We start from the raw sequence: 22,696 nt of genomic DNA on the forward strand, positions 1-22,696 counted from the left end.
TTCTATGATGAATAAACTAAATATATTGTAATACATTATTTTATTTTATTTATTTATTTATTTGACAGGGACAGTGCAATAACACATAGTTACAAAACAACGCTTGTAGCCGATGTGATGCATACAACGTTTATAGCCAGTGCTAATTTTCAGCTCCCGTCCCTGGTTGGGCCTTTCTAAATCCTCCCACAGATATTAGGCTGATTTAAGTGCAAAACTAAGCAACTTGAGAAGCTGCAAATGGACTACCGTGTTTTGCCACAAGATGAAGCCATTCATAAGCTGGACACAAACAAACAACGACCTCTAGTGGTGTACACATAAAATACATTTACTCTCTTATCTTTGGCATTACAATTAAGACTAATTTAATGGTTCACTAAAAACGTTTTCTGGCTTGGTTTCCGTTCCTTGCCTGCCTCCGTGTTATTGATATGCTAGGAATGTTCCAAAGCACTATGCAACGTTCCAGGTAAATCAATCATAATTAGCAGGTGGCAAAAAAGTTTAATAGTGAACCTTTCTATTTTAGTTTTGCCAAACCAAACACTTTTTTTTTGTAAATTTAGGGGAAACATGGTAATCTGTTTTGTTGCATTAATAATGTGCCCTAATATATACAATTTACATTAATTTACTTGAATGACAAATACGTAACAACTGGGGCCTAACTGTCTATTCATTCATCTTTGTCTGTTAGCTACGCCAATTTTCTTTAAATGGTACAAAATAATGACAACTGCCGGTGAGTTATCTTTACGCAACCTTTTTATTATAAAATCATATTAAATACAGCATCAACAGCAGTCACAGAGGAAAGAGAGTGTTTCAGTGCAGTTCAGAGACAGGACACACGGGGGCAGTGTAGACTCTAGTCTACAGGTACAGGCAGGTCCTGGTGGTAGTGATTCAGGGGATAATTACTCATGTCAGGCTGCTCACCGTTCAAATCTGCATACTCCACTGAGCCCTGTACAGACAAACAACCGTCATTCAATGTATGACACGGAAAAGCACAACTTAAACGGAGAGCAAGTGATTTTCAGAGAGAAGAAAGACAAGTTAAAAGTGCACTATGTAACTTTTCTGGCAGAGTCCACAACAGGCTTGTCTCCATGTAGTTGCTTTTTTGTCAAACTGCTGTGACACAGGATCTTCTGACCCAATCCTCCTGTTAAGCTGCTCAATGTGCTTCAATCACCACTCGTTATAATGATCGATTAGTAGTTTTGCCCGGAATATTCTACAGTATGGCATTGCCCTTTCGATACAAGCCTGTTGGTGTTATCTAGTTACATAGTGCGTCCTTCAAAAATAAAAAAAGTAACAAAATTAAGAATAACAAACAGTCCAAATAAATATCTATTCAGGTTGTATTGGGAAGAATTTTGGAAAATGTTTCAAAATGGATTAGTACTTCTAAACATGCAGCTCCTTTAAGTGAGGAGAAAAGCTGGTCCATTTTTTTTGCAGAAATAATTTTAGTGAATAATTTATGTACTGTATTTATAACTAACCCGCTGTACAAAATTAAATTACAGTCCAAGCCAGTTATTTTAATGTTAATGATGTTTGTTGTAACTGTGTATCTGCTTCCTCTTGGCCAGGGCTCCCTCGTAAAAGAGGTTTTTAATATCAATGGGATTCTCCTGGTTAAATGAAGTTTAAATAAATGAATAAAATATCAAAGAAAAGGTTTGTATGAAATTTAATGAGATTGTAAATGAGCAATATTTGCACTCTTGACAGTAGCTTGTTATTTGTTACAATGCACAATTTTTTTTTCTATCAAAAATAACTTCAAAAGAAAGCTATAATTTAGAGGCATTCCTCTGTGGTGCACAATTTGAGTCCATATACAGTTTCCAATAAGTTTTATCCACCGCCCAAACCACCAGAGAACAAGTTCTTATTACTTCTGGTGCTTAAACTCAATATATTTAGTTTCCTTTGTTCAAACTCCACATCGCCTTTGAAGATCTGTTTCCGCAGACACAGACATAATACAGGCACATATTGAAGTGTAAATACAGTATTATCTTCTATCAGGATGCTCCACTGATGTTTTTAGACAATTATGTCACTTCCTCTGACCGTTATTGTAACATTTTGAGTGCTACTGGTGCCTATCAGGGACAAACTGCGGTGCTGATTAGGGAGCGCTAAAAGGGGACAGTGTGCGTGGGATGGTCCTGAGGTAATTGGAGTGAGCCTGTTCGCTGATGTCAGGGGGACGGGGAAGGAAGTCACGGCCCAAAATGTCTTTGTTTTACTGGAAACTCTGACAGAAGTTTCCCTCCAGAGCCCAGACCTTCAAGCTGCAGCAGGAGCACAGACAGGAGCACTGACAGAAGAACGGACACGAGCATAGACAGGGGCAGACAGGAGAACAGACAGGAGAACAGACAGGAGCACAGACAGGAGCACAGACAGGAGCATAGACAGGAGCACAGACAGGAGCACGGACAGGAGAACAGACAGGAGCACAGACAGGAGCACAGACAGGAGCACAGACAGGAGCATAGACAGGAGCACAGACAGGAGCACGGACAGGAGAACAGACAGGAGCACAGACAGGAGCACAGACAGGAGCATAGACAGGAGCACAGACAGGAGCACAGACAGGAGCACAGACAGGAGCACAGACAGGAGCACAGACAGGAGCACAGACAGGAGCACAGACAGGAGAACAGACAGGAGCACAGACAGGAGCACAGACAGGAGCACAGACAGGAGCATAGACAGGAGAACAGACAGGAGCACAGACAGGAGCACAGACAGGAGAACAGACAGGAGCATAGACAGGAGAACAGACAGGAGCACAGACAGGAGCATAGACAGGAGCACAGACAGGAGCACAGACAGGAGCATAGACAGGAGCATAGACAGGAGCACAGACAGGAGCACAGACAGGAGCACAGACAGGAGCACAGACAGGAGAACAGACAGGAGCACAGACAGGAGAACAGACAGGAGAACAGACAGGAGAACAGACAGGAGCACAGACAGGAGAACAGACAGGAGCACAGACAGGAGAACAGACAGGAGCACAGACAGGAGAACAGACAGGAGCACAGACAGGAGCATAGACAGGAGCACAGACAGGAGCATAGACAGGAAAACAGACAGGAGCACAGACAGGAGCACAGACAGGAGAACAGACAGGAGCATAGACAGGAGAACAGACAGGAGAACAGACAGGAGCACAGACAGGAGCATAGACAGGAGCACAGACAGGAGCACAGACAGGAGCATAGACAGGAGCATAGACAGGAGCACAGACAGGAGCACAGACAGGAGCACAGACAGGAGAACAGACAGGAGCACAGACAGGAGCACAGACAGGAGAACAGACAGGAGCATAGACAGGAGAACAGACAGGAGCACAGACAGGAGCATAGACAGGAGCACAGACAGGAGCACAGACAGGAGCACAGACAGGAGAACAGACAGGAGCACAGACAGGAGCACAGACAGGAGCACAGACAGGAGCATAGACAGGAGAACAGACAGGAGCACAGACAGGAGCACAGACAGGAGAACAGACAGGAGCATAGACAGGAGAACAGACAGGAGCACAGACAGGAGCATAGACAGGAGCACAGACAGGAGCACAGACAGGAGCATAGACAGGAGCATAGACAGGAGCACAGACAGGAGCACAGACAGGAGCACAGACAGGAGCACAGACAGGAGAACAGACAGGAGCACAGACAGGAGAACAGACAGGAGAACAGACAGGAGAACAGACAGGAGCACAGACAGGAGAACAGACAGGAGCACAGACAGGAGAACAGACAGGAGCACAGACAGGAGAACAGACAGGAGCACAGACAGGAGCATAGACAGGAGCACAGACAGGAGCATAGACAGGAAAACAGACAGGAGCACAGACAGGAGCACAGACAGGAGAACAGACAGGAGCATAGACAGGAGAACAGACAGGAGCACAGACAGGAGCATAGACAGGAGCACAGACAGGAGCACAGACAGGAGCATAGACAGGAGCATAGACAGGAGCACAGACAGGAGCACAGACAGGAGCACAGACAGGAGAACAGACAGGAGCACAGACAGGAGCACAGACAGGAGAACAGACAGGAGCATAGACAGGAGAACAGACAGGAGCACAGACAGGAGCATAGACAGGAGCACAGACAGGAGCACAGACAGGAGCATAGACAGGAGCATAGACAGGAGCACAGACAGGAGCACAGACAGGAGCACAGACAGGAGAACAGACAGGAGCACAGACAGGAGAACAGACAGGAGAACAGACAGGAGAACAGACAGGAGCACAGACAGGAGAACAGACAGGAGCACAGACAGGAGAACAGACAGGAGCACAGACAGGAGCACAGACAGGAGCACAGACAGGAGAACAGACAGGAGCACAGACAGGAGCACAGACAGGAGCACAGACAGGAGCACAGACAGGAGAACAGACAGGAGCACAGACAGGAGAACAGACAGGAGCATAGACAGGAGCACAGACAGGAGAACAGTCAGGAGCACAGACAGGAGAACAGACAGGAGCACAGACAGGAGCACAGACAGGAGCATAGACAGGAGCACAGACAGGAGCACAGACAGGAGCACAGACAGGAGCACAGACAGGAGCACAGACAGGAGCATAGACAGGAGCACAGACAGGAGCACAGACAGGAGCATAGACAGGAGAACAGACAGGAGAACAGACAGGAGCATAGACAGGAGCACAGACAGGAGCATAGACAGGAGAACAGACAGGAGCACAGACAGGAGCACAGACAGGAGCACAGACAGGAGCATAGACAGGAGCACAGACAGGAGCACAGACAGGAGCACAGACAGGAGCACAGACAGGAGCACAGACAGGAGCACAGACAGGAGAACAGACAGGAGCACAGACAGGAGCACAGACAGGAGAACAGTCAGGAGCACAGACAGGAGAACAGACAGGAGCAAAGACAGGAGCACAGACAGGAGCATAGACAGGAGCACAGACAGGAGCACAGACAGGAGCACAGACAGGAGCACAGACAGGAGCACAGACAGGAGCACAGACAGGAGCACAGACAGGAGAACAGACAGGAGCACAGACAGGAGCATAGACAGGAGCACAGACAGGAGCATAGACAGGAGAACAGACAGGAGCACAGACAGGAGCACAGACAGGAGAACAGACAGGAGCATAGACAGGAGAACAGACAGGAGCACAGACAGGAGCATAGACAGGAGCACAGACAGGAGCACAGACAGGAGCATAGACAGGAGCACAGACAGGAGCACAGACAGGAGCACAGACAGGAGCACAGACAGGAGAACAGACAGGAGCACAGACAGGAGAACAGACAGGAGAACAGACAGGAGAACAGACAGGAGCACAGACAGGAGAACAGACAGGAGCACAGACAGGAGAACAGACAGGAGCACAGACAGGAGAACAGACAGGAGCACAGACAGGAGCACAGACAGGAGAACAGACAGGAGCACAGACAGGAGCACAGACAGGTGCACAGACAGGAGCACAGACAGGAGCACAGACAGGAGAACAGACAGGAGCACAGACAGGAGAACAGACAGGAGCACAGACAGGAGAACAGACAGGAGCACAGACAGGAGAACAGACAGGAGAACAGACAGGAGCACAGACAGGAGAACAGACAGGAGCACAGACAGGAGCACAGACAGGAGAACAGTCAGGAGCACAGACAGGAGAACAGACAGGAGCACAGACAGGAGCACAGACAGGAGCACAGACAGGAGCACAGACAGGAGCACAGACAGGAGAACAGACAGGAGCACAGACAGGAGAACAGACAGGAGAACAGACAGGAGAACAGACAGGAGCACAGACAGGAGAACAGACAGGAGCACAGACAGGAGAACAGACAGGAGCACAGACAGGAGCACAGACAGGAGAACAGTCAGGAGCACAGACAGGAGAACAGACAGGAGCACAGACAGGAGCACAGACAGGAGCATAGACAGGAGCACAGACAGGAGCACAGACAGGAGCACAGACAGGAGCACAGACAGGAGCACAGACAGGAGCACAGACAGGAGCACAGACAGGAGCACAGACAGGAGCACAGACAGGAGAACAGACAGGAGAACAGACAGGAGAACAGACAGGAGCACAGACAGGAGAACAGACAGGAGCACAGACAGGAGCACAGACAGGAGCACAGACAGGAGCACAGACAGGAGAACAGTCAGGAGCACAGACAGGAGAACAGACAGGAGCAAAGACAGGAGCACAGACAGGAGCATAGACAGGAGCACAGACAGGAGCACAGACAGGAGCACAGACAGGAGCACAGACAGGAGCACAGACAGGAGCACAGACAGGAGCACAGACAGGAGCACAGACAGGAGCATAGACAGGAGCACAGACAGGAGCACAGACAGGAGCACAGACAGGAGCACAGACAGGAGAACAGACAGGAGCACAGACAGGAGCACAGACAGGAGCACAGACAGGAGCATAGACAGGAGCACAGACAGGAGAACAGACAGGAGCATAGACAGGAGAACAGACAGGAGCACAGACAGGAGCATAGACAGGAGCACAGACAGGAGCACAGACAGGAGCATAGACAGGAGCACAGACAGGAGCACAGACAGGAGCACAGACAGGAGCACAGACAGGAGAACAGACAGGAGCACAGACAGGAGAACAGACAGGAGAACAGACAGGAGAACAGACAGGAGCACAGACAGGAGAACAGACAGGAGCACAGACAGGAGAACAGACAGGAGCACAGACAGGAGAACAGACAGGAGCACAGACAGGAGCACAGACAGGAGCATAGACAGGAGCACAGACAGGAGCATAGACAGGAGCACAGACAGGAGCACAGACAGGAGAACAGACAGGAGCACAGACAGGAGAACAGACAGGAGAACAGACAGGAGCACAGACAGGAGCATAGACAGGAGCACAGACAGGAGCACAGACAGGAGCATAGACAGGAGCACAGACAGGAGCACAGACAGGAGCACAGACAGGAGCACAGACAGGAGAACAGACAGGAGCACAGACAGGAGAACAGACAGGAGAACAGACAGGAGAACAGACAGGAGCACAGACAGGAGAACAGACAGGAGCACAGACAGGAGAACAGACAGGAGCACAGACAGGAGAACAGACAGGAGCACAGACAGGAGCACAGACAGGAGCATAGACAACACACATAGTAAAATGCAATAGAAGGTATTTCATCCCATTACTTCATATTATTTTTAGGGATGGAACAATATGCAGATCCAGCTAAACAATATATCCAGAACATTGCAATATCTTGAAGAGTCAGTGCCGCTTGTGGTCAAGTGGAGAGCACATATACATGCTGTGTGAAGCAGGCAAAGGATCATGGTCTATTTAATCCCCTCTGTTTTTTTGTTTACCTTTTCCCACAATATTATTATAATTTGATATTACAATACATCAGTTATTGAAAGTGTAAGAAGCAGCTCCCAACAGGATGTTCTCCTCTCAAAGATATGCAATTAAAAACATCAAACACAAGCTAAAATATGTGCAAAAGTAAAAGCCTGACCACTGCAAACTATAGAGCTGTTTATGTTTAAAGCCCTCACTATTTACACGACATGTCCGATACAGTGTTCCTGTTCACGCTGAGCAGTTTGTGCGCCGCAGAGGGAAAAACAAAGTCATTTCATTCACAGCAGCGACAGGCCGAGCGCGGTGTACTCACGTAGGGCTGACGGTCCGCCTCATCTGTGAAGAGACAGCACGGATCAGACCAGAGACATGTTTTTTTTTATGCAGGGGCCGCAGCGACCTCTGACCTCTCTCACCCATCTGTTCCTGCTCCCCACCGGGCCTCAGACGCCGCTAAGACAAAACAAACCTGCTCCTGTGGTTTAGAGCCGTATCTGAAGTCTCTGATGCTCACGACAACAAACCACTGCTATTATATCTCTTGTATTTTGTATTTTGAAGCCTCTTTTTATTATTTTTTAGCTCATTTTAATTTGGGCTACTTTGACCTTGAGCAGAGGTTGATTATGCTATGTTTCCTTCTACTTTTAATAACTTTTGTGAAGCCACAGTGAGTTAATCTTCTAAGATTCTTCCTGAAGTCTATAAGGGAGCTTTATATAATTTGAATTTCTTACTTTCAGACACAATTTTGATTTAGAAATGTCTGTGGCCCATTTTTAAAAACATGACACACCAAAGCTAAGGCTTCATATATCGAAAGTAGATTTTAAATAATAATAATAATAAAACATTTTGATTAACTAACACATTTCTAGACATTCAAAGATACAGTTTTTTCCTCACAGAACTGGTGTCCCTCAACATGTCTATTCCTCTTTTGTCTTTGATGATTTGGACACATTAGGGCTCTGACTGGACAGATCTGTCTGACTGGACAGATGCAGCGTTTGGCTGTTGTTTTAATAACAGGAAGTCCCAGTCAGCAGAAACAGGATACAGTTATGGCCAAAAGGGTTTTCAGGCCTAATCTCTCCTCTGATGTGTATTGTAAGCTATGCTTCCACGTGGGAATAACAAGTGGCATGTTCCAAAAGTGCCTCAAATACCAAAGCCAGTTAAACAATGAATATAACCACTGAAAAACAAATGACTTTTACATTACCATATAACAAGCTGTTTATCTTAGAGTAAACTATCATAAAGGCTGTTGTTTTTGTGAAACTGGCTGAAAGGAAAGGCGTGTGTTTATTGTCTCTTAATCGGAGGCAACCATTCCAGAAAGGGGGAGAACAGAAACAGAAATCAAACTCTACATCTTCTTGCTGTGAGGCAGGATTACTGGAGACTTAGCCTACTTGGGTTATATCATTGGTAAAACATTATAGACATTGACCAATTCAATCTAAACTCACCATGCGGCGAGTTCTGTAGCTCGCTGTAAACGGTGTCAGTGCCTTTCTTCTGAGGAGCTGTCAAGACAAACAGTGCAAATCAAGTTTACATCTTCCACATTATGTCTGTTTTTGAAGCGTCTGCTCAGTATTGGTCACAGTCTGTAACAACCATCTTTCTCTCTGGACCAGATCAAAGTACAGGCCTTTTGTCTTATCGCGCTCACATCGCACCACAGCAACTATCAGCTCAGCCCTTCCTGTTTAGAGGCTCTGTGGAGGTGGAAATCCCAAAAACCTGAACATGCTTTAATGATCTACAATTAAACCCCACCCAGGAAGCACTGGTCCACCTTATCTGTGAAGAACTGTGGCCAACGGATAAGTAAACGGTTCTGGTGCCGAGGAATCAGGAGTGAGGGAAGAGTTGGCAAACGGATTGACAGTGCTCCCTTTTTTTTTGGTTTTTCTAAAATTATTAGATGGACGGTGTAGATGGACGGTGTAGATGGACGGTGTAGATGGACGTGTAGATGGACGGTGTAGATGGACGGTGTAGATGGACGGTGCAGATGGACGGTGCAGATGGACGGTGTAGATGGACGGTGTAGATGGACGTGTAGATGGACGTGTAGATGGACGTGTAGATGGACGGTGTAGATGGACGGTGTAGATGGACGTGTAGATGGACGGTGTAGATGGACGGTGTAGATGGACGGTGTAGATGGACGGTGCAGATGGACGGTGCAGATGGACGGTGTAGATGGACGTGTAGATGGACGGTGTAGATGGACGGTGTAGATGGACGTGTAGATGGACGGTGTAGATGGACGGTGTAGATGGACGTGTAGATGGACGGTGTAGATGGACGGTGTAGATGGACGTGTAGATGGACGGTGTAGATGGACGGTGTAGATGGACCGTGTAGATGGACGGTGTAGATGGACGGTGTAGATGGACCGTGTAGATGGACGGTGTAGATGGACGTGTAGATGGACGGTGTAGATGGACGGTGTAGATGGACGGTGTAGATGGACGTGTAGATGGACGGTGTAGATGGACGGTGTAGATGGACGTGTAGATGGACGGTGTAGATGGACGTGTAGATGGACGGTGTAGATGGACGTGTAGATGGACGTGTAGATGGACGTGTAGATGGACGGTGTAGATGGACGGTGTAGATGGACAGTGTAGATGGACGTGTAGATGGACAGTGTAGATGGACGTGTAGATGGACGGTGTAGATGGACGTGTAGATGGACGGTGTAGATGGACGGTGTAGATGGACAGTGTAGATGGACGGTGTAGATGGACGGTGTAGATGGACGGTGTAGATGGACGGTGCAGATGGACGGTGCAGATGGACGGTGCAGATGGACGGTGTAGATGGACGTGTAGATGGACGTGTAGATGGACGGTGTAGATGGACGGTGTAGATGGACGTGTAGATGGACGGTGTAGATGGACGGTGTAGATGGACGTGTAGATGGACGTGTAGATGGACGGTGTAGATGGACGGTGTAGATGGACGGTGTAGATGGACGTGTAGATGGACGGTGTAGATGGACGGTGTAGATGGACGGTGTAGATGGACGGTGTAGATGGACGGTGTAGATGGACGGTGTAGATGGACGGTGTAGATGGACGGTGTAGATGGACGGTGCCCCTGAGCTCTCCTCACCTCGTGCTGGATCTGCAGAGCGAGGATGCACCACTTCAGTGTACTCCACGTCTGGCTCATTGGACACAACGCTGTTCTCTTCACTGGCTGGAATTAGATTAAGTGCATGAGTAATTCTGAATAAGTATGACTTTTATCTAAACTAAATAATAATATTAATAATACATTTTATTTATAACGCACTCTACATTCGAATGGAACCTCAAAGTGCTAACAGTGGCTAAAAACAACAAGTAATTTACAGTAAAAACAAGTTAAAACAATAAAGCATACACACACACAGATAAAACATGAGAATTTTGAAAGGCTTTTTTAAATAAAAATGTTTTTAGGCCTTTTTTGAATGCCTCCACACTTTGTGGGGCCCTCAGGGTCTCTGGAAGGGTGTTCCAGAGCCGTGGGGCGACTGAAGGCCCTGTCTCCCATGGTGGAGAGCTTGGCTCTGGGCTGGTGCAGGCGGTGGGTGGACATGGTGGAGCGGAGGGTTCTTGGGGCGGTGTGAGGTGTGAGGAGCTCACTGAGGGGCAGTTCCATGTGTGCACTGGTGGGTGAGGAGACAGAGTTTGTATTGGATTCTTTGTTGAATGGGCAGCCAATGAAGGGACCTGAGGACTGGAGTGATGTGGTCATATTTGTGCCTCCTCGTCAGGACCCGGGCAGCACAGTTCTGGTTGCATGGTTCTTCTTGTTGCATGGTTATTTGTGTTTATGGATGTAACTGCTTTAGAATTAAGATAAATCATCACACATACATGAACTTACCTTGTGGTGGTCTTTCAGTCCAGACACTGACTGTGGTCCTGTCCACTGCTCTGATCGCTGCAAGACACACACACACAATCTAACTTTACACAAGGCACAGACACATTCAAGCAAACAAACAAACAAAGAAACAAAGAAACAAAAAGATTCAAAAAGATTCACGATTATTCCTTGTAATTTTTAACATTTAATTATAGTTAAATCACTGGTTGCAGCTTTTAGGCCCAGAGCCAGTAATGCCATTAATGTCAATACGCAATCAGTTTATCTTATGTTATTGTTCTACTTGTTTCTGACACTTGTAAGCCATGTTTCAGTTCAGTCTTGAATATTTCTTAGTGCATTACATTTGACCTGTATGATACTCACAAATATGACTTGCTGCAAAGAAGACATTTTAACGAAATCCAGAGCTGACAGTAAAGATTTGGACTGATCTGATATTTGAGCAGTTCAGCCAATAATTCCTTTGGTGTTTACATTAACAACCAACCAGATACAATATGGCGGCTGGCAAAAACTATTGTAGACAGACATGAAACTAAAGCTAAACTTAAAATCTTTCTTTGAGGTGATATTTGAGAACTTTTCACCATTGAATCGTTAACTGCTATGGATTCCATCGCTCTGAAACCCAGGGATTCATTAAAAAGGGCGTTACAAATGTATATGTATAATTCATCTATTATAAAGCGGACATGTTTCTGTCAGTGCACATTCTTAAGCACACTACGCACTTAATCTAACCGCGGAATCACAAAACAGCCTCCCACTTGTTTATGTTATCGCACTCACAGTTTGACCAAGTCTTATGTGATGAATTTCCTCCCCCTGCTGCATGCATTCAAACCTAGTTCCTAAGCTCCGCCCACTCCTGCATTCACGCTGCCCAAAAAAGGACTTTCCTCCTCGACTCCATTGTTCCAACGTTTCAAGGAAGTCTCTGTTGAGGTTTGAGGAAATGGATAAGTTTCATGGACTTAAACTGTGGTCTTTGGAGGCTATTCAGAGCAAATGAACACATAGAGATAAGGCTGTTTTAGATTATGGAAGAAAAGGCAATAAAGAAGATAAAAACTAAAATCTTTATTCTAAGCTCCTCTTTTGACAGTGGAATCAAACAAAAATATATACAAATAGCTCTTGTAAAATGCACAAAAGTAGAGATTAAGGTTATATTGAAACTAACTACAAGAGATAATTGTACAATAATAGTACCCGCTAAGTGTTTGAAAGTAAAAGGGTGGGAACAGAAAAACAAATAAATAATAAATAACCAATGGTGTATTTAAATAAATATACACATGAATTGCTTGTTGGGGTAAACATTAGAAAACACAAACAGGTAAGTCTGTAGATGGTGTGAAAACGTGAGAAAATATAAAATGGATTAAACAACAACTACCGGTATTCGGGAGATTATACCAGCGTTCATGGTCCTGTTTAGGTGTTTGACTTTCAACAAAGAAGGGGAGTGTAATGAACTGAAAAAACAGTTGGTTAACCCTAATGTAATGGTATTATAAGCACAATATGTTTAACAGCACAAATCAGCTCATTTGTTGTAGTTTAAACCAATCCCAGCTAATGTTGACGACATCACGTAAAAAGTGTCAATAAACTCAAATCGTGAGGTGAACATGTGACAATCTGCCAATTAAGATGTTCTTATTTTGTGATATGTGCTTTAAGCAGTTCTATAATCAGACACACATCTACTTCCCTCCCTCCCATTGGTCGGCTCTGTCATATGTTAGGTGACACGTGGAATTCTATGGTGGCGTGTGAACTCTCAGAGCGAGTAGATTAAAGCTGGGGTTCCTGACTTGTTTTTTTTTGTAAATTAGACAATTTAGTTCCCTCCCAAAGAATATATTACAAAAGCAGCACTTTGTGAGTCGGTTGTGCGCTGTCTGCAGCTATTATAGTATTTTATTTCTTGTCAACCCTAAAGTAAGAGCTGAAAGCAGTGCTCTGATTGGCTGTGCTTGGGTGGTCTGCCCCAGTTTCACGTCACTGTTCTAAAGCTGTTCTAAAGCCGAGGACTCGCCTGAAACTACAAAGGGAAAAAATGTGTTTAAATATACCGATTTCATAATTTTGAAAATCAGGTACCCCAGCTTAAAAACAATAACAAATACAAAGAGTTCAGACATTGTGACGCAATTGAGATTGTGACAAGAAAAATAACATTAATAGAGGCATTCACTCTGACACTCTTAATGTCTAAAATATGAACAGAACACAGAGCAGAGGAAAACAGAACAGTCAGAAACACAGAATAAAGGATAAAAAAGTCATGTACAAAAAGGGGCCTGTGGAGGGGAGAGGGAACAACAGGTCATTACAACGCCCCTCCTGGGAGTGTCCAAAAGCCAAGGAGAGTCCAGTCTCTGGGAGCTTTCTCATTTACATCCCAGTCATTTAAAATAGAAAGTTCAGTCTCTAAACTGCAGCAGAGACACGGTAGCTTGCGTTAGCAGGTAGCGACGCCCCGCTAGCACTCGTCCCATTGGTCACTCCCCCCTCTATGCCTTCATAGCCTGGCACTGCGTCTGCAACAAGATCATAATAGAGCTGTCTAAGAACCTTGCAACAACAGTGTGCTACAGACAACAGAGCTACCTACAAGTCCAAAATGTTATGCTACTGATGCTTCTTTTGCCAACAGCAAACATGCAGAGTTAGTACATGCACAAGTCACATTTGGGTTAATTTATCAAGAAAAATCAAGCTGACGCGGTTGTTTTTATGAAACAGAATATCCGTAAAAGTGGGGACACCAGTAGACCATTCCTACTTTTGAAATGATCAAACTTTATCTTTTTGTTGTGGTTGTTATAATCATTCTTAATAACAATTTGGTGTAATCCCTCATTTGTCCAGGAGTGTTCCATTGTAGAAAAAGATTCAGTTGTATCATGTGGACTCGTTTCGACATCCAAGAGTCATTCTCATTCAGATTAGACCCACAGATTTTATACAGACTTGAAACAGTGTCCAGATCACTACAACTGAATCTTTTTTCTGCATTCTTAATAAGTTATTTACTGAAATGTTCTTCCCCCCAACAACTGGTTTATTGTCCAATGTACATTTCACAATTGTCCTTCTTAAGAATGCTTTGTGATTAGTTGATTTTTGAATGCTGTTTGTAGAATTGTCTTGCTGCATGCATGTTAGAAAACGTGGTCTGAGTGAGTCAGTAATGAATGTTTGTTAAAGCGGATGTGAACAACAGTAAACAGTAAAAGAGTGCTCTACCTGAGGGCGTGTCATAAACCGGAGTTTCGTGGGTTAGATGCAATGTTAAAGTCTCGTCTGATTTAGGGCGTGCAGGCTTTCTATAAATAATAATAATACAATTTTAATGTGCAATAAAAAAGGTATTTTTCATACAAAAACCTATGTCATAACTAAGACCTTTCTACCTTTCTGGATGTATCAGATTATTGAAATGCCATGTAAACAGTCTGATGCGAGTAATCGGATTTCTATGCAGGTTATTTTAAAATGAATTAAACGTTGTATTCTAAATCCAGACAAAAACACGTCATGTGCTTTACACACTCCCAAAACCTGATCTAATTATTGCATTATCTGATTATTCTAGCTTTCTGGTTTCACGGGCCATCTAAATGCACCCGCTGTCTACAAAATTCATAATAAACAAACTGATTCCAACTCACACTGACAGTTCAGAGGCTCCTTCCTTTTTACCTACAATAAGAGACAGACATGAGAGAGGGAGGAGGAGACCACGACAGAGAGAGAGGTGAGAGAGGATGAAGAGGGTTCATGTCTGGTTCGTACATAGTGGAGTGGTTAAGAGGGCGCAGACGGGGGGCTGTAGGTCTGTCTACCTCTGTGGGACTTGAAGCAGAGGACACACACCACCACCAGGATGAACAGCGCCAGCAGACAGAAGCTCCCGATCACTATCTTCTTCCACAATGCCAACCGCACTGTGGACCAGAGAGAAGGTTGATCAAAATCTAGACAAAACTAATGTATTTCTCACCGTCAAATTTCTCAAACTGCAGAAGCCTGGATTCATTTGACTGTTGCCTTCTTTTAATTCCACTTTAGCCCTCGTTTAATCATAGCTAAGAGCAAGTTAAGATGGTTCGGCTGGAGTTTCAACATAAATGCAAGCCTTCCCCGTTTGTTGAAAAATATGTTTCATTGTGGCATAATCCTGGAATTTAAATGGATAAACGGACAATTCTTTGGCCTCAAAAGTTAGGGAAAGGTTTTAGGAGGATTTATAATGTATTCGAGGGGGGCATCCTAAATGTCTTATAATATAATCAAGGAAAAAGTCAATTTAGAGATGCAGATGACGGATTTTTTAAAGGGAAATGTAAAGATGTCTGATGATATAATAATAATAATAATAATAATAATAATAAATCTTCAAAATGGTACATAGTTTTCCTATGGGTTTAAAACAATTTAGGTGAGAGACTAAAATGCTGAGCTGGAATGGCTGGAGTGAGGCAACTGATCTCTGACCACTGATCACTCAAAAGTGGGTGAAATGTTTTATCCTCAAGGGCACAATGACAGTATGAACTGTCCAGAGCAAAGGTGGAATGGCTGTACTTGCATTTCAACAATATTAACTTAATAAATACTGGTAAATACATCATCCATCTTGCTCTCACCCTCGATGTTGACCGGCTCACTGGAGACGATGTTGTTGGCGTGATTTAAGGCCTCAAAGTAGTACATGCCACTATGTAGCTTGACCAGGTCGTGGATCTCAAAGCTGGTGTGGTTTAGGGCAGAGGTTTTGGTGAACAGCGGCAGGTCGTAACCATAGCGATAGAGTTTAAAGGTGACCGGGGGCGTGCCTCTGATGCTGCAGATGAAGATGAGGTCTGAGCCCTCCGTGATCTCAGGCAGAGGAGGGATGACCATCAACAGTGGGTGAGATAGAGGCTCTGAAGGGGAAAGATCATTTGTTACATTATAGAAACAACAGAACAGCCAGAAATGTACTTTGAGTTGTATATTTGGCCAAAATGATTAATAAGTAATGGTGAATAAAAAAATATGCACACACACGTCTACAGTATCATTAAACATGTTTCCATACTAATAACCTTCACCACATTTCCCATGTTGTACCTTGGAACCTTAGTGAAGATAAAATAGTAAATTATGTATTTTATGGACACATTTATATAGTTGTTGGCAATGGTCTTACTTTTGGATCTTACTTTGTTTCTATAACCCAGTCAAAAAGGTTTTAAATTTGCTTGTTGTTACAGTTCCATACTATACTGTTGTAAATCCAAGCTTTCACTGTAAAAAGAAACCAGATATAGCTCAAATACAATGATGGTGTCTGTGACGCCAGCTTCCTGCTCCAACAATACAATCAAATGGTGGAATAATATTGGCACATGCATGCGCTCTCTTAGCTACAATCAAAAGATCAAAAGATACAAGGTCAGCGGTTCATTTCATATCGAGCACCATCTAATGAAGCAAGAGTAAATTCAGCCCGGAAGACCTAACTCCACCCAATCTACGTCCACTGCGACACCCGCTCTCCAGCCTCCATCACCCGAGTTACTCCTCCCTGTGTCACGGCGCACCTCCTCTGCTCCCCATCAGTGCACAGTCTAGCCACTCTAGCCCATTTAAACCCTCATGGAGCTGGCTCGGCCGCTACAGACCGTGCTGCCCACCACCTCCTCTTCTGCATCCCTTACATCGCCCACATCGTCCCCTCTACCCTCGTCCCCATATCTACCACCACCAGTCTCCAGACCCTGGGGGGAGACATCTAATATGAATCTTTTATAGCAGGCTCTTAATCGCACTGTCTTCTGCCGGGGTCTGAGCGCCAAATAACCCTTGCTAAAAAAAGATTGCTAAATGCTGCTTTCTGTTTTTGAGTTTCTCCAGGGTGAAATAGACGATAATATTTGACTTTCTGGGTACCACCAGATTTAAACATATATGATCGAAACTGAGATGAATGGACATGGTAGTTCTAAATAGTGATTAAACGACAAAAACATGAGTAGCTTTCTCTCTAAATAAAACATTCAACATTCAAACTGTAAAGGGCACAGTTTGGGAAGCACTCGTCTTTAGGAAGTAACAACAACATCTAAAATGTCTTCACTTTAATTTGGTCGATTCCACCTGTGACTCAGAGTCTGACAGAATCTGACCAATAGAAGGAGAAACGCACTGAATCATGATGTAAAAATTTCACTAAAAGAGCAAATTGCAGATTGCTTACATCACTTTAATCTCATCATTGACACATACAAAATGATTTTCTGTCAGTCTAGAAAAGTAGATATCAACAACTACACATAAAATACAGCGTGTAACCAGAGAAGTCGTTAGAAAGTACGTGTACATAAGCTTTTTGGAGCTAACAACATTTTAGTTTACACTGTTTTTGATCCTGATCACTCATCTTAGAACAGATTTGCGTCTCTCTTTCCTCTTTTATAAATCTCTGGGAGTAACATCTGATTTATACACTGAAGTTAATTGGAGCGACAAAATATTAAACGAAGCACAACAAGATTTTCAAAGGACAAGAAAAAAAAAGTGGGTGGGCAAAGAGAAAAACTAAATCATATCTCAGTGGTGCAAGATACAAAAATGTAAATATCAAGCTTTGCTGTCGCTTGTAGACTCAACTTTTACCAGAGTAAGAGTACTGTTCAATAAAGATATTATTCAAGCAGGAGTAAAAGTATAGTGTCAGAAAGTTACTACAAGAAGTACAATTTCTTGAAAACGTTACTCAGGTAAATGTTGTAACTGTAAATGTAACCGAGTACTTCCACTTGTGTATTTACGTGAGTATTTGTGCTTTACCTATGACGGTGGCGTCAAGTTTGAGGCTGAGCAGGCCTTCTCGTCGGCTGTTGGACGCCTCGCAGATGAACTTGTGGATGTCTTTGGGTTTGTGGACCGTCACGTTGAACAGAGCCTCTTCAGATGGGACGCTCACTGTCACCACGGAAACAGGGTTGTAGTCCTCCAGCAGGGTGTAGTTTATGGGCAGGCTGCCGTTGTCTGATTTACAGCGAATCTTAAAGGGTTTGCCAATAACAGCCTTGTTCATCACCGAGATCTTAGGGGTGGAAACTAGAACTATAGAAGAACAGGAAAACAGGTTCACAAAGGTATAAGAGACTATTAAATAATGGAATTTCAATATAAAGGGGAAGCATATTGGATTGAAAAATGTGGTAATGTGGAAATTTAACAATGGGAAGAAGATACACATTTACAAACTGTCTGAATAATAACAGCTATCCTATTGTTTCCAAATGTTCCTTTAAACTATCCTAATCTCAATTAGAGATTATTTTAGGAAAATTAACAGAATATAATACAGTTCACAATGGTAAAAGTACCTTTGGGGCGAACAGTGAGTATTGGGCTGTGCTTCTCGATGCCCTTGGCTCTGGCGATGCAGCTGTAGTTGAACTCCACGTGTAAAGCTTTTCCAGAGAACTCTCCATTGCGACTCTCCAGCAGGTGGATTTGTGGCGGGTCGATGGAGTAAGTCAGGTCTCCTTTGGACAGTCGCTCCGATTCATCCTGATCACTTTTACAAATGAGTTTCATGCTCTCTTTTTGAAAGACCTCCACAGGAGACATGGTCAGAGTGGGCACTGAAAACAGCTCTGGAAAAGAGAACATTGACATGATAAAGTCTAAATAACTTAACATCCATGAATCAATTAAACTACAACTATGAGTAAACAAGTTATGAGGACTCTGTTATAACAAGGTGAAAAGTTGGCATAATGTGTCCCCTTTTACATCCATGAAGTTTGGGTTTTGTTTGTACAAAACTTTTCAAGCAGAATTTGATGCACTCTTTAATAAATGAGGCCCAGGTGACAGTGAGCCAGCCCACTAACCTGATCTTCTGAAGCCAGACGCGCTGAAACACGTTGGCGTCATTTATCCTAATCTGCCATGTTGTAATAAAGGCTTTTAATCAATATTCATCTTTTTAAGTGCCTCATTCATTCACATTTAGCATTTGAGAAGGATCCTAGTAATAACCAAATATACTCACCGGTGACGGGGACGGCTTTGGTCACGGCCTTCACCACATTTCCTGTCTCTAGTTGACACTCGAACTCGGCCGAGTCTTTGGCCAGAACCTTCATCGTGTGATTCACCTGGTTCTGTCCGCTCTTCAGCAGCTTCGTGCCTTGGCTCAGATACACATACACCGAGTCGAAATGATTATAAAGGTCTTTAACTCCACAGGACAGGGTCAGCTGGTCCCCTTCATACACTTTGTACTGAGGGAAGATGTCCAGGACGGGAGTGATGGACAACTCTGTGGGAAAGAGAAGTTTGTTATTGGTCTGTTTTGTTGCAGCCTATTCCAAGCTTATTGTCTTAAAAACAATGAAATCTGAATCTCATCCCCATGTCCACATTTTCTGATAGAGTGTTGATTGTTTTTTAGAGGTGCATTATATAGGGACCGCCTGATTGTAACAAGTAATTACATTTACCTCTTCGCTGGCCCATGTTATGTATCACATATAAATGAAGCCAATTCCCATTCCTTAAAGTACAAAACCTTTTTATACCATGACAATTATGTCATTTATGTAGGTCTAGTGGTCACCATATATCAAAACTACACAACATCAGAAATCTCAATTTAGCTTTTAGCTCAGATTACGCTTTTATATGCAAATTATTATTTAAAATAAAACCACAAACAATAACAAGGCTTTTACATCACGTAAATGCGGTCGATGAGCTTGTCCCAGCCAAAACCCTACTGAATATGAATAATTTGTTATTTATTGGGGGCTGATACTATAATAATGTTTATGGGTGATGCAACCAGGCCAGATCTGTCACAGGTCAGATCTGTGGAGCGGTCAGCAACCTTAAGAATGTATGTTTTCCAAGATATTGATTTAGCAATACATCTTTATTGTGGTGATGGTTTGAGGAATCCTAGGACTAAAAGAATGTGGTGATAACGTGCCAGAATGTGAGTCCTTACCTCTGACTGAGACATGCACAGAGCTGCTCTTCTCTGATTGGAGGGAGTCTGGGGGGATGAGGACCGTGTAGGAGCACTCTATGGTGTGATGTCCCGGGCCGCTGAGGGGAAACGTCACCTCCACGTGTTCAGAGTTCACCCGTTCATCTCGTTTCTCTTTAAGATCTTCATAAAAGTAGAAAATGATGGAGCCAGTTTCTCCAGGAGCCGTGCAGCTGGCCTTGAGCTCTTCTCCTTCACTGAGCATGGGCTGTTCCACACGGAGCACAGGAGGGGACAGACCTAGGCAAGGCAAGTTCATTTATAGAGCACAAGTCGTACACAATGTAATGCAAAGTGCTTCACATGACAGAAAAATGCATCAAAAATCATAGATAATAATTATAAAATAATAAAATTGACTTGTGTGCAGGTAAAATCCTTTCAGTTGTATGCACAGCTAAATATAATTGTTTTACCTTCAGACCCAAAATAACAGGTTAAATAAAGCAATTTTGAGTATTAAGTTTCCTCAGAAGTTTGTGCAATAAGTCATATAGTAGTATAGAAGATACCGGTACCTTTATAGATATATAGGTCTTCAAAATATCACATTTTCTCTGAGCTATTCTGTCATCTGTGTGGTTTAAAGGCAACACAGCCTTCAAAATACTGTAACAGATGAACCTTTCTTAGGCTAGAGCCCTCAGTTTAAAGCCCCAGATGAGAAGATTTGAGCCAAACCAGAGTAAAATAAAGGCATTTATACAGTGGTGCACTACAAAACGACTTCATCATCACAGCGAAGTTACTGCCAGACCAAAAAGGGAGCAATGGCATCTTGAATACAGGAGGCTACAACAATTATAACATGAATAAAGTCTCATAAAGTTCACTATCATGTGTTTTGGGACATAAATATTGGACATTACATTTGATTTTCAAACTATGTATCTAGGACATAGTTTGAAAATCAAATGTAATAACTATGTATTTAGGACATGAAACACCAACATGGAGATGATAGATGGATACCTGTGGAATGTACCTCTGGCTGCATTAAAAAAAAAAAAGAAGCAATATCAAGAAAATGTATGACAGGGACGAAACAAACTGCAAAGGTCTGGACTGAAATAACTTTGGGGATATTAAAACAAAAATGGAAAAACTGCTTTTACAAATCCACGAGCCGCTGGCACAGAGGGGACCGATACATAAGCAGACATATACTTGACTGAACATTTTATTTTCTGGTTTATTCTTTGGCCTCCTTCTATCTAGATTCAGCATCATCATGACCTCACGTACCTGTGACAGTGAGCTTGCGGGCGTCACTGCTGGCGCTCTTGCCCTCGATGCTGATCTTGCACTTGTATTTGCCCGTGTGGGACACTCGGGCGCGGGACAGGGCGTACAGCAGGTCCTCCGTGCTGCTGGTGGTCTTGTGGTAAACAACGACGCCGTCCTTGTAAATGGTGTACTCTCTGCTCAGAGGCTGACGTCCCGAGCTGCTCACCACGGCGCCGCACCTCACTGTGACGTTGGTGTCGCGGGTCACGTCCTCACGAGGCTCCAGAGACAGAGCGATGGAGCGGATGGTGAACACTGTGGCGGGACAGGACAGGTGAGGTCACAGGGTTAGAATGGAGCAAATGTGAACGTGTCTTTTTGACCGTGAACGTTGCATTGGATGTTCGACGGTCTGGCATTAAACACAAAGGGTTCAAAGTGCTATTTGAAAGAAAAAGCATTGAAGACCTACAATTTTCTCTTTGTCTAGCAGTGTTTTTAAAAGCCAAATCTATTTTAGTGCAAGGCAAAATATTACTCCACCTCTTCTTGAGTAAATATCAATTATACTGCTACTCATAATATGTATAGAAGGTGGTATCAAAAAGAAAAGTGCATTTATTCACATACATGTCTTTATAGCTCAACAATACCTTGAAAAACCGTCTTAGTATGAATAGACTAGTCATATAACATATAATATAAAACTGTGCTACAGAAAATACTGCGATAAATGGTAATATTTATGCAACCGCCACAATAATGCCAAAAGCGATACTATTAAAAATATGCTGGTTGTTTAATGACTACACATCAAACAAGTATTCATCATAGAAATAACTTATTTGACCATCTACAGCTCAAATGTTATCGTACATGTCCGTGGAGGCAAGCGAGAGGGCACTTTACCAGAAAAGTGACAACTTAAAGCTACAATTACAGAGTGGAAACAGTGGCTGGATTACAAGAACCTTTAATAAAGTGACAAAGGCTCTAAAACAGTTTTTATAACAAGTGAACTTTGTATTTTCTTACCTTTTACCTTTATCTTTAGAAATTATGTTTCCATTACACTACCCACTGTCAATACATACAGTACTAACTAAAGG

The 22,696-nt window shown here is 43.7% G+C and overlaps 1 protein-coding gene across 7 annotated transcripts in view; it reads right to left on the reverse strand.

The window, feature by feature from the left end:
- Positions 1-810: 810 nt before the first annotated feature.
- Positions 811-22,696, reverse strand: part of pecam1b (platelet and endothelial cell adhesion molecule 1b) — a 27,052-nt gene continuing 5,166 nt past the window's right edge. For 2 of the 7 annotated variants that reach the window (XM_072463231.1, XM_072463233.1), the window contains 12 exons: positions 21,606-21,902; positions 20,319-20,600; positions 19,362-19,631; positions 18,688-18,960; positions 18,143-18,421; positions 15,955-16,233; positions 15,151-15,252; positions 11,288-11,344; positions 10,526-10,612; positions 8,866-8,922; positions 7,704-7,726; positions 811-970 (listed from right to left, as the gene is read on the reverse strand). In XM_072463231.1, coding sequence (XP_072319332.1) covers positions 872-970; positions 7,704-7,726; positions 8,866-8,922; positions 10,526-10,612; positions 11,288-11,344; positions 15,151-15,252; positions 15,955-16,233; positions 18,143-18,421; positions 18,688-18,960; positions 19,362-19,631; positions 20,319-20,600; positions 21,606-21,902 — 2,105 coding nt within the window. In that variant the 3' untranslated portion in view covers positions 811-871. Of the gene's footprint in view, positions 971-7,703; positions 7,727-8,865; positions 8,923-10,525; positions 10,613-11,287; positions 11,345-13,500; positions 13,843-14,551; positions 14,632-14,976; positions 15,008-15,100; positions 15,253-15,954; positions 16,234-18,142; positions 18,422-18,687; positions 18,961-19,361; positions 19,632-20,318; positions 20,601-21,605; positions 21,903-22,696 lie in introns of those variants that run through there. The other 5 variants (XM_072463234.1, XR_011930122.1, XM_072463236.1 and 2 more) reach the window with 5 other exon arrangements.

The sequence above is a fragment of the Eucyclogobius newberryi genome, unplaced genomic scaffold, assembly GCF_026437365.1.
Source record: "Eucyclogobius newberryi isolate DKJ021-1_F unplaced genomic scaffold, fEucNew1.0.hap1 SCAF_4, whole genome shotgun sequence".
In the NCBI taxonomy this organism is placed as follows: domain Eukaryota; kingdom Metazoa; phylum Chordata; class Actinopteri; order Gobiiformes; family Gobiidae; genus Eucyclogobius; species Eucyclogobius newberryi.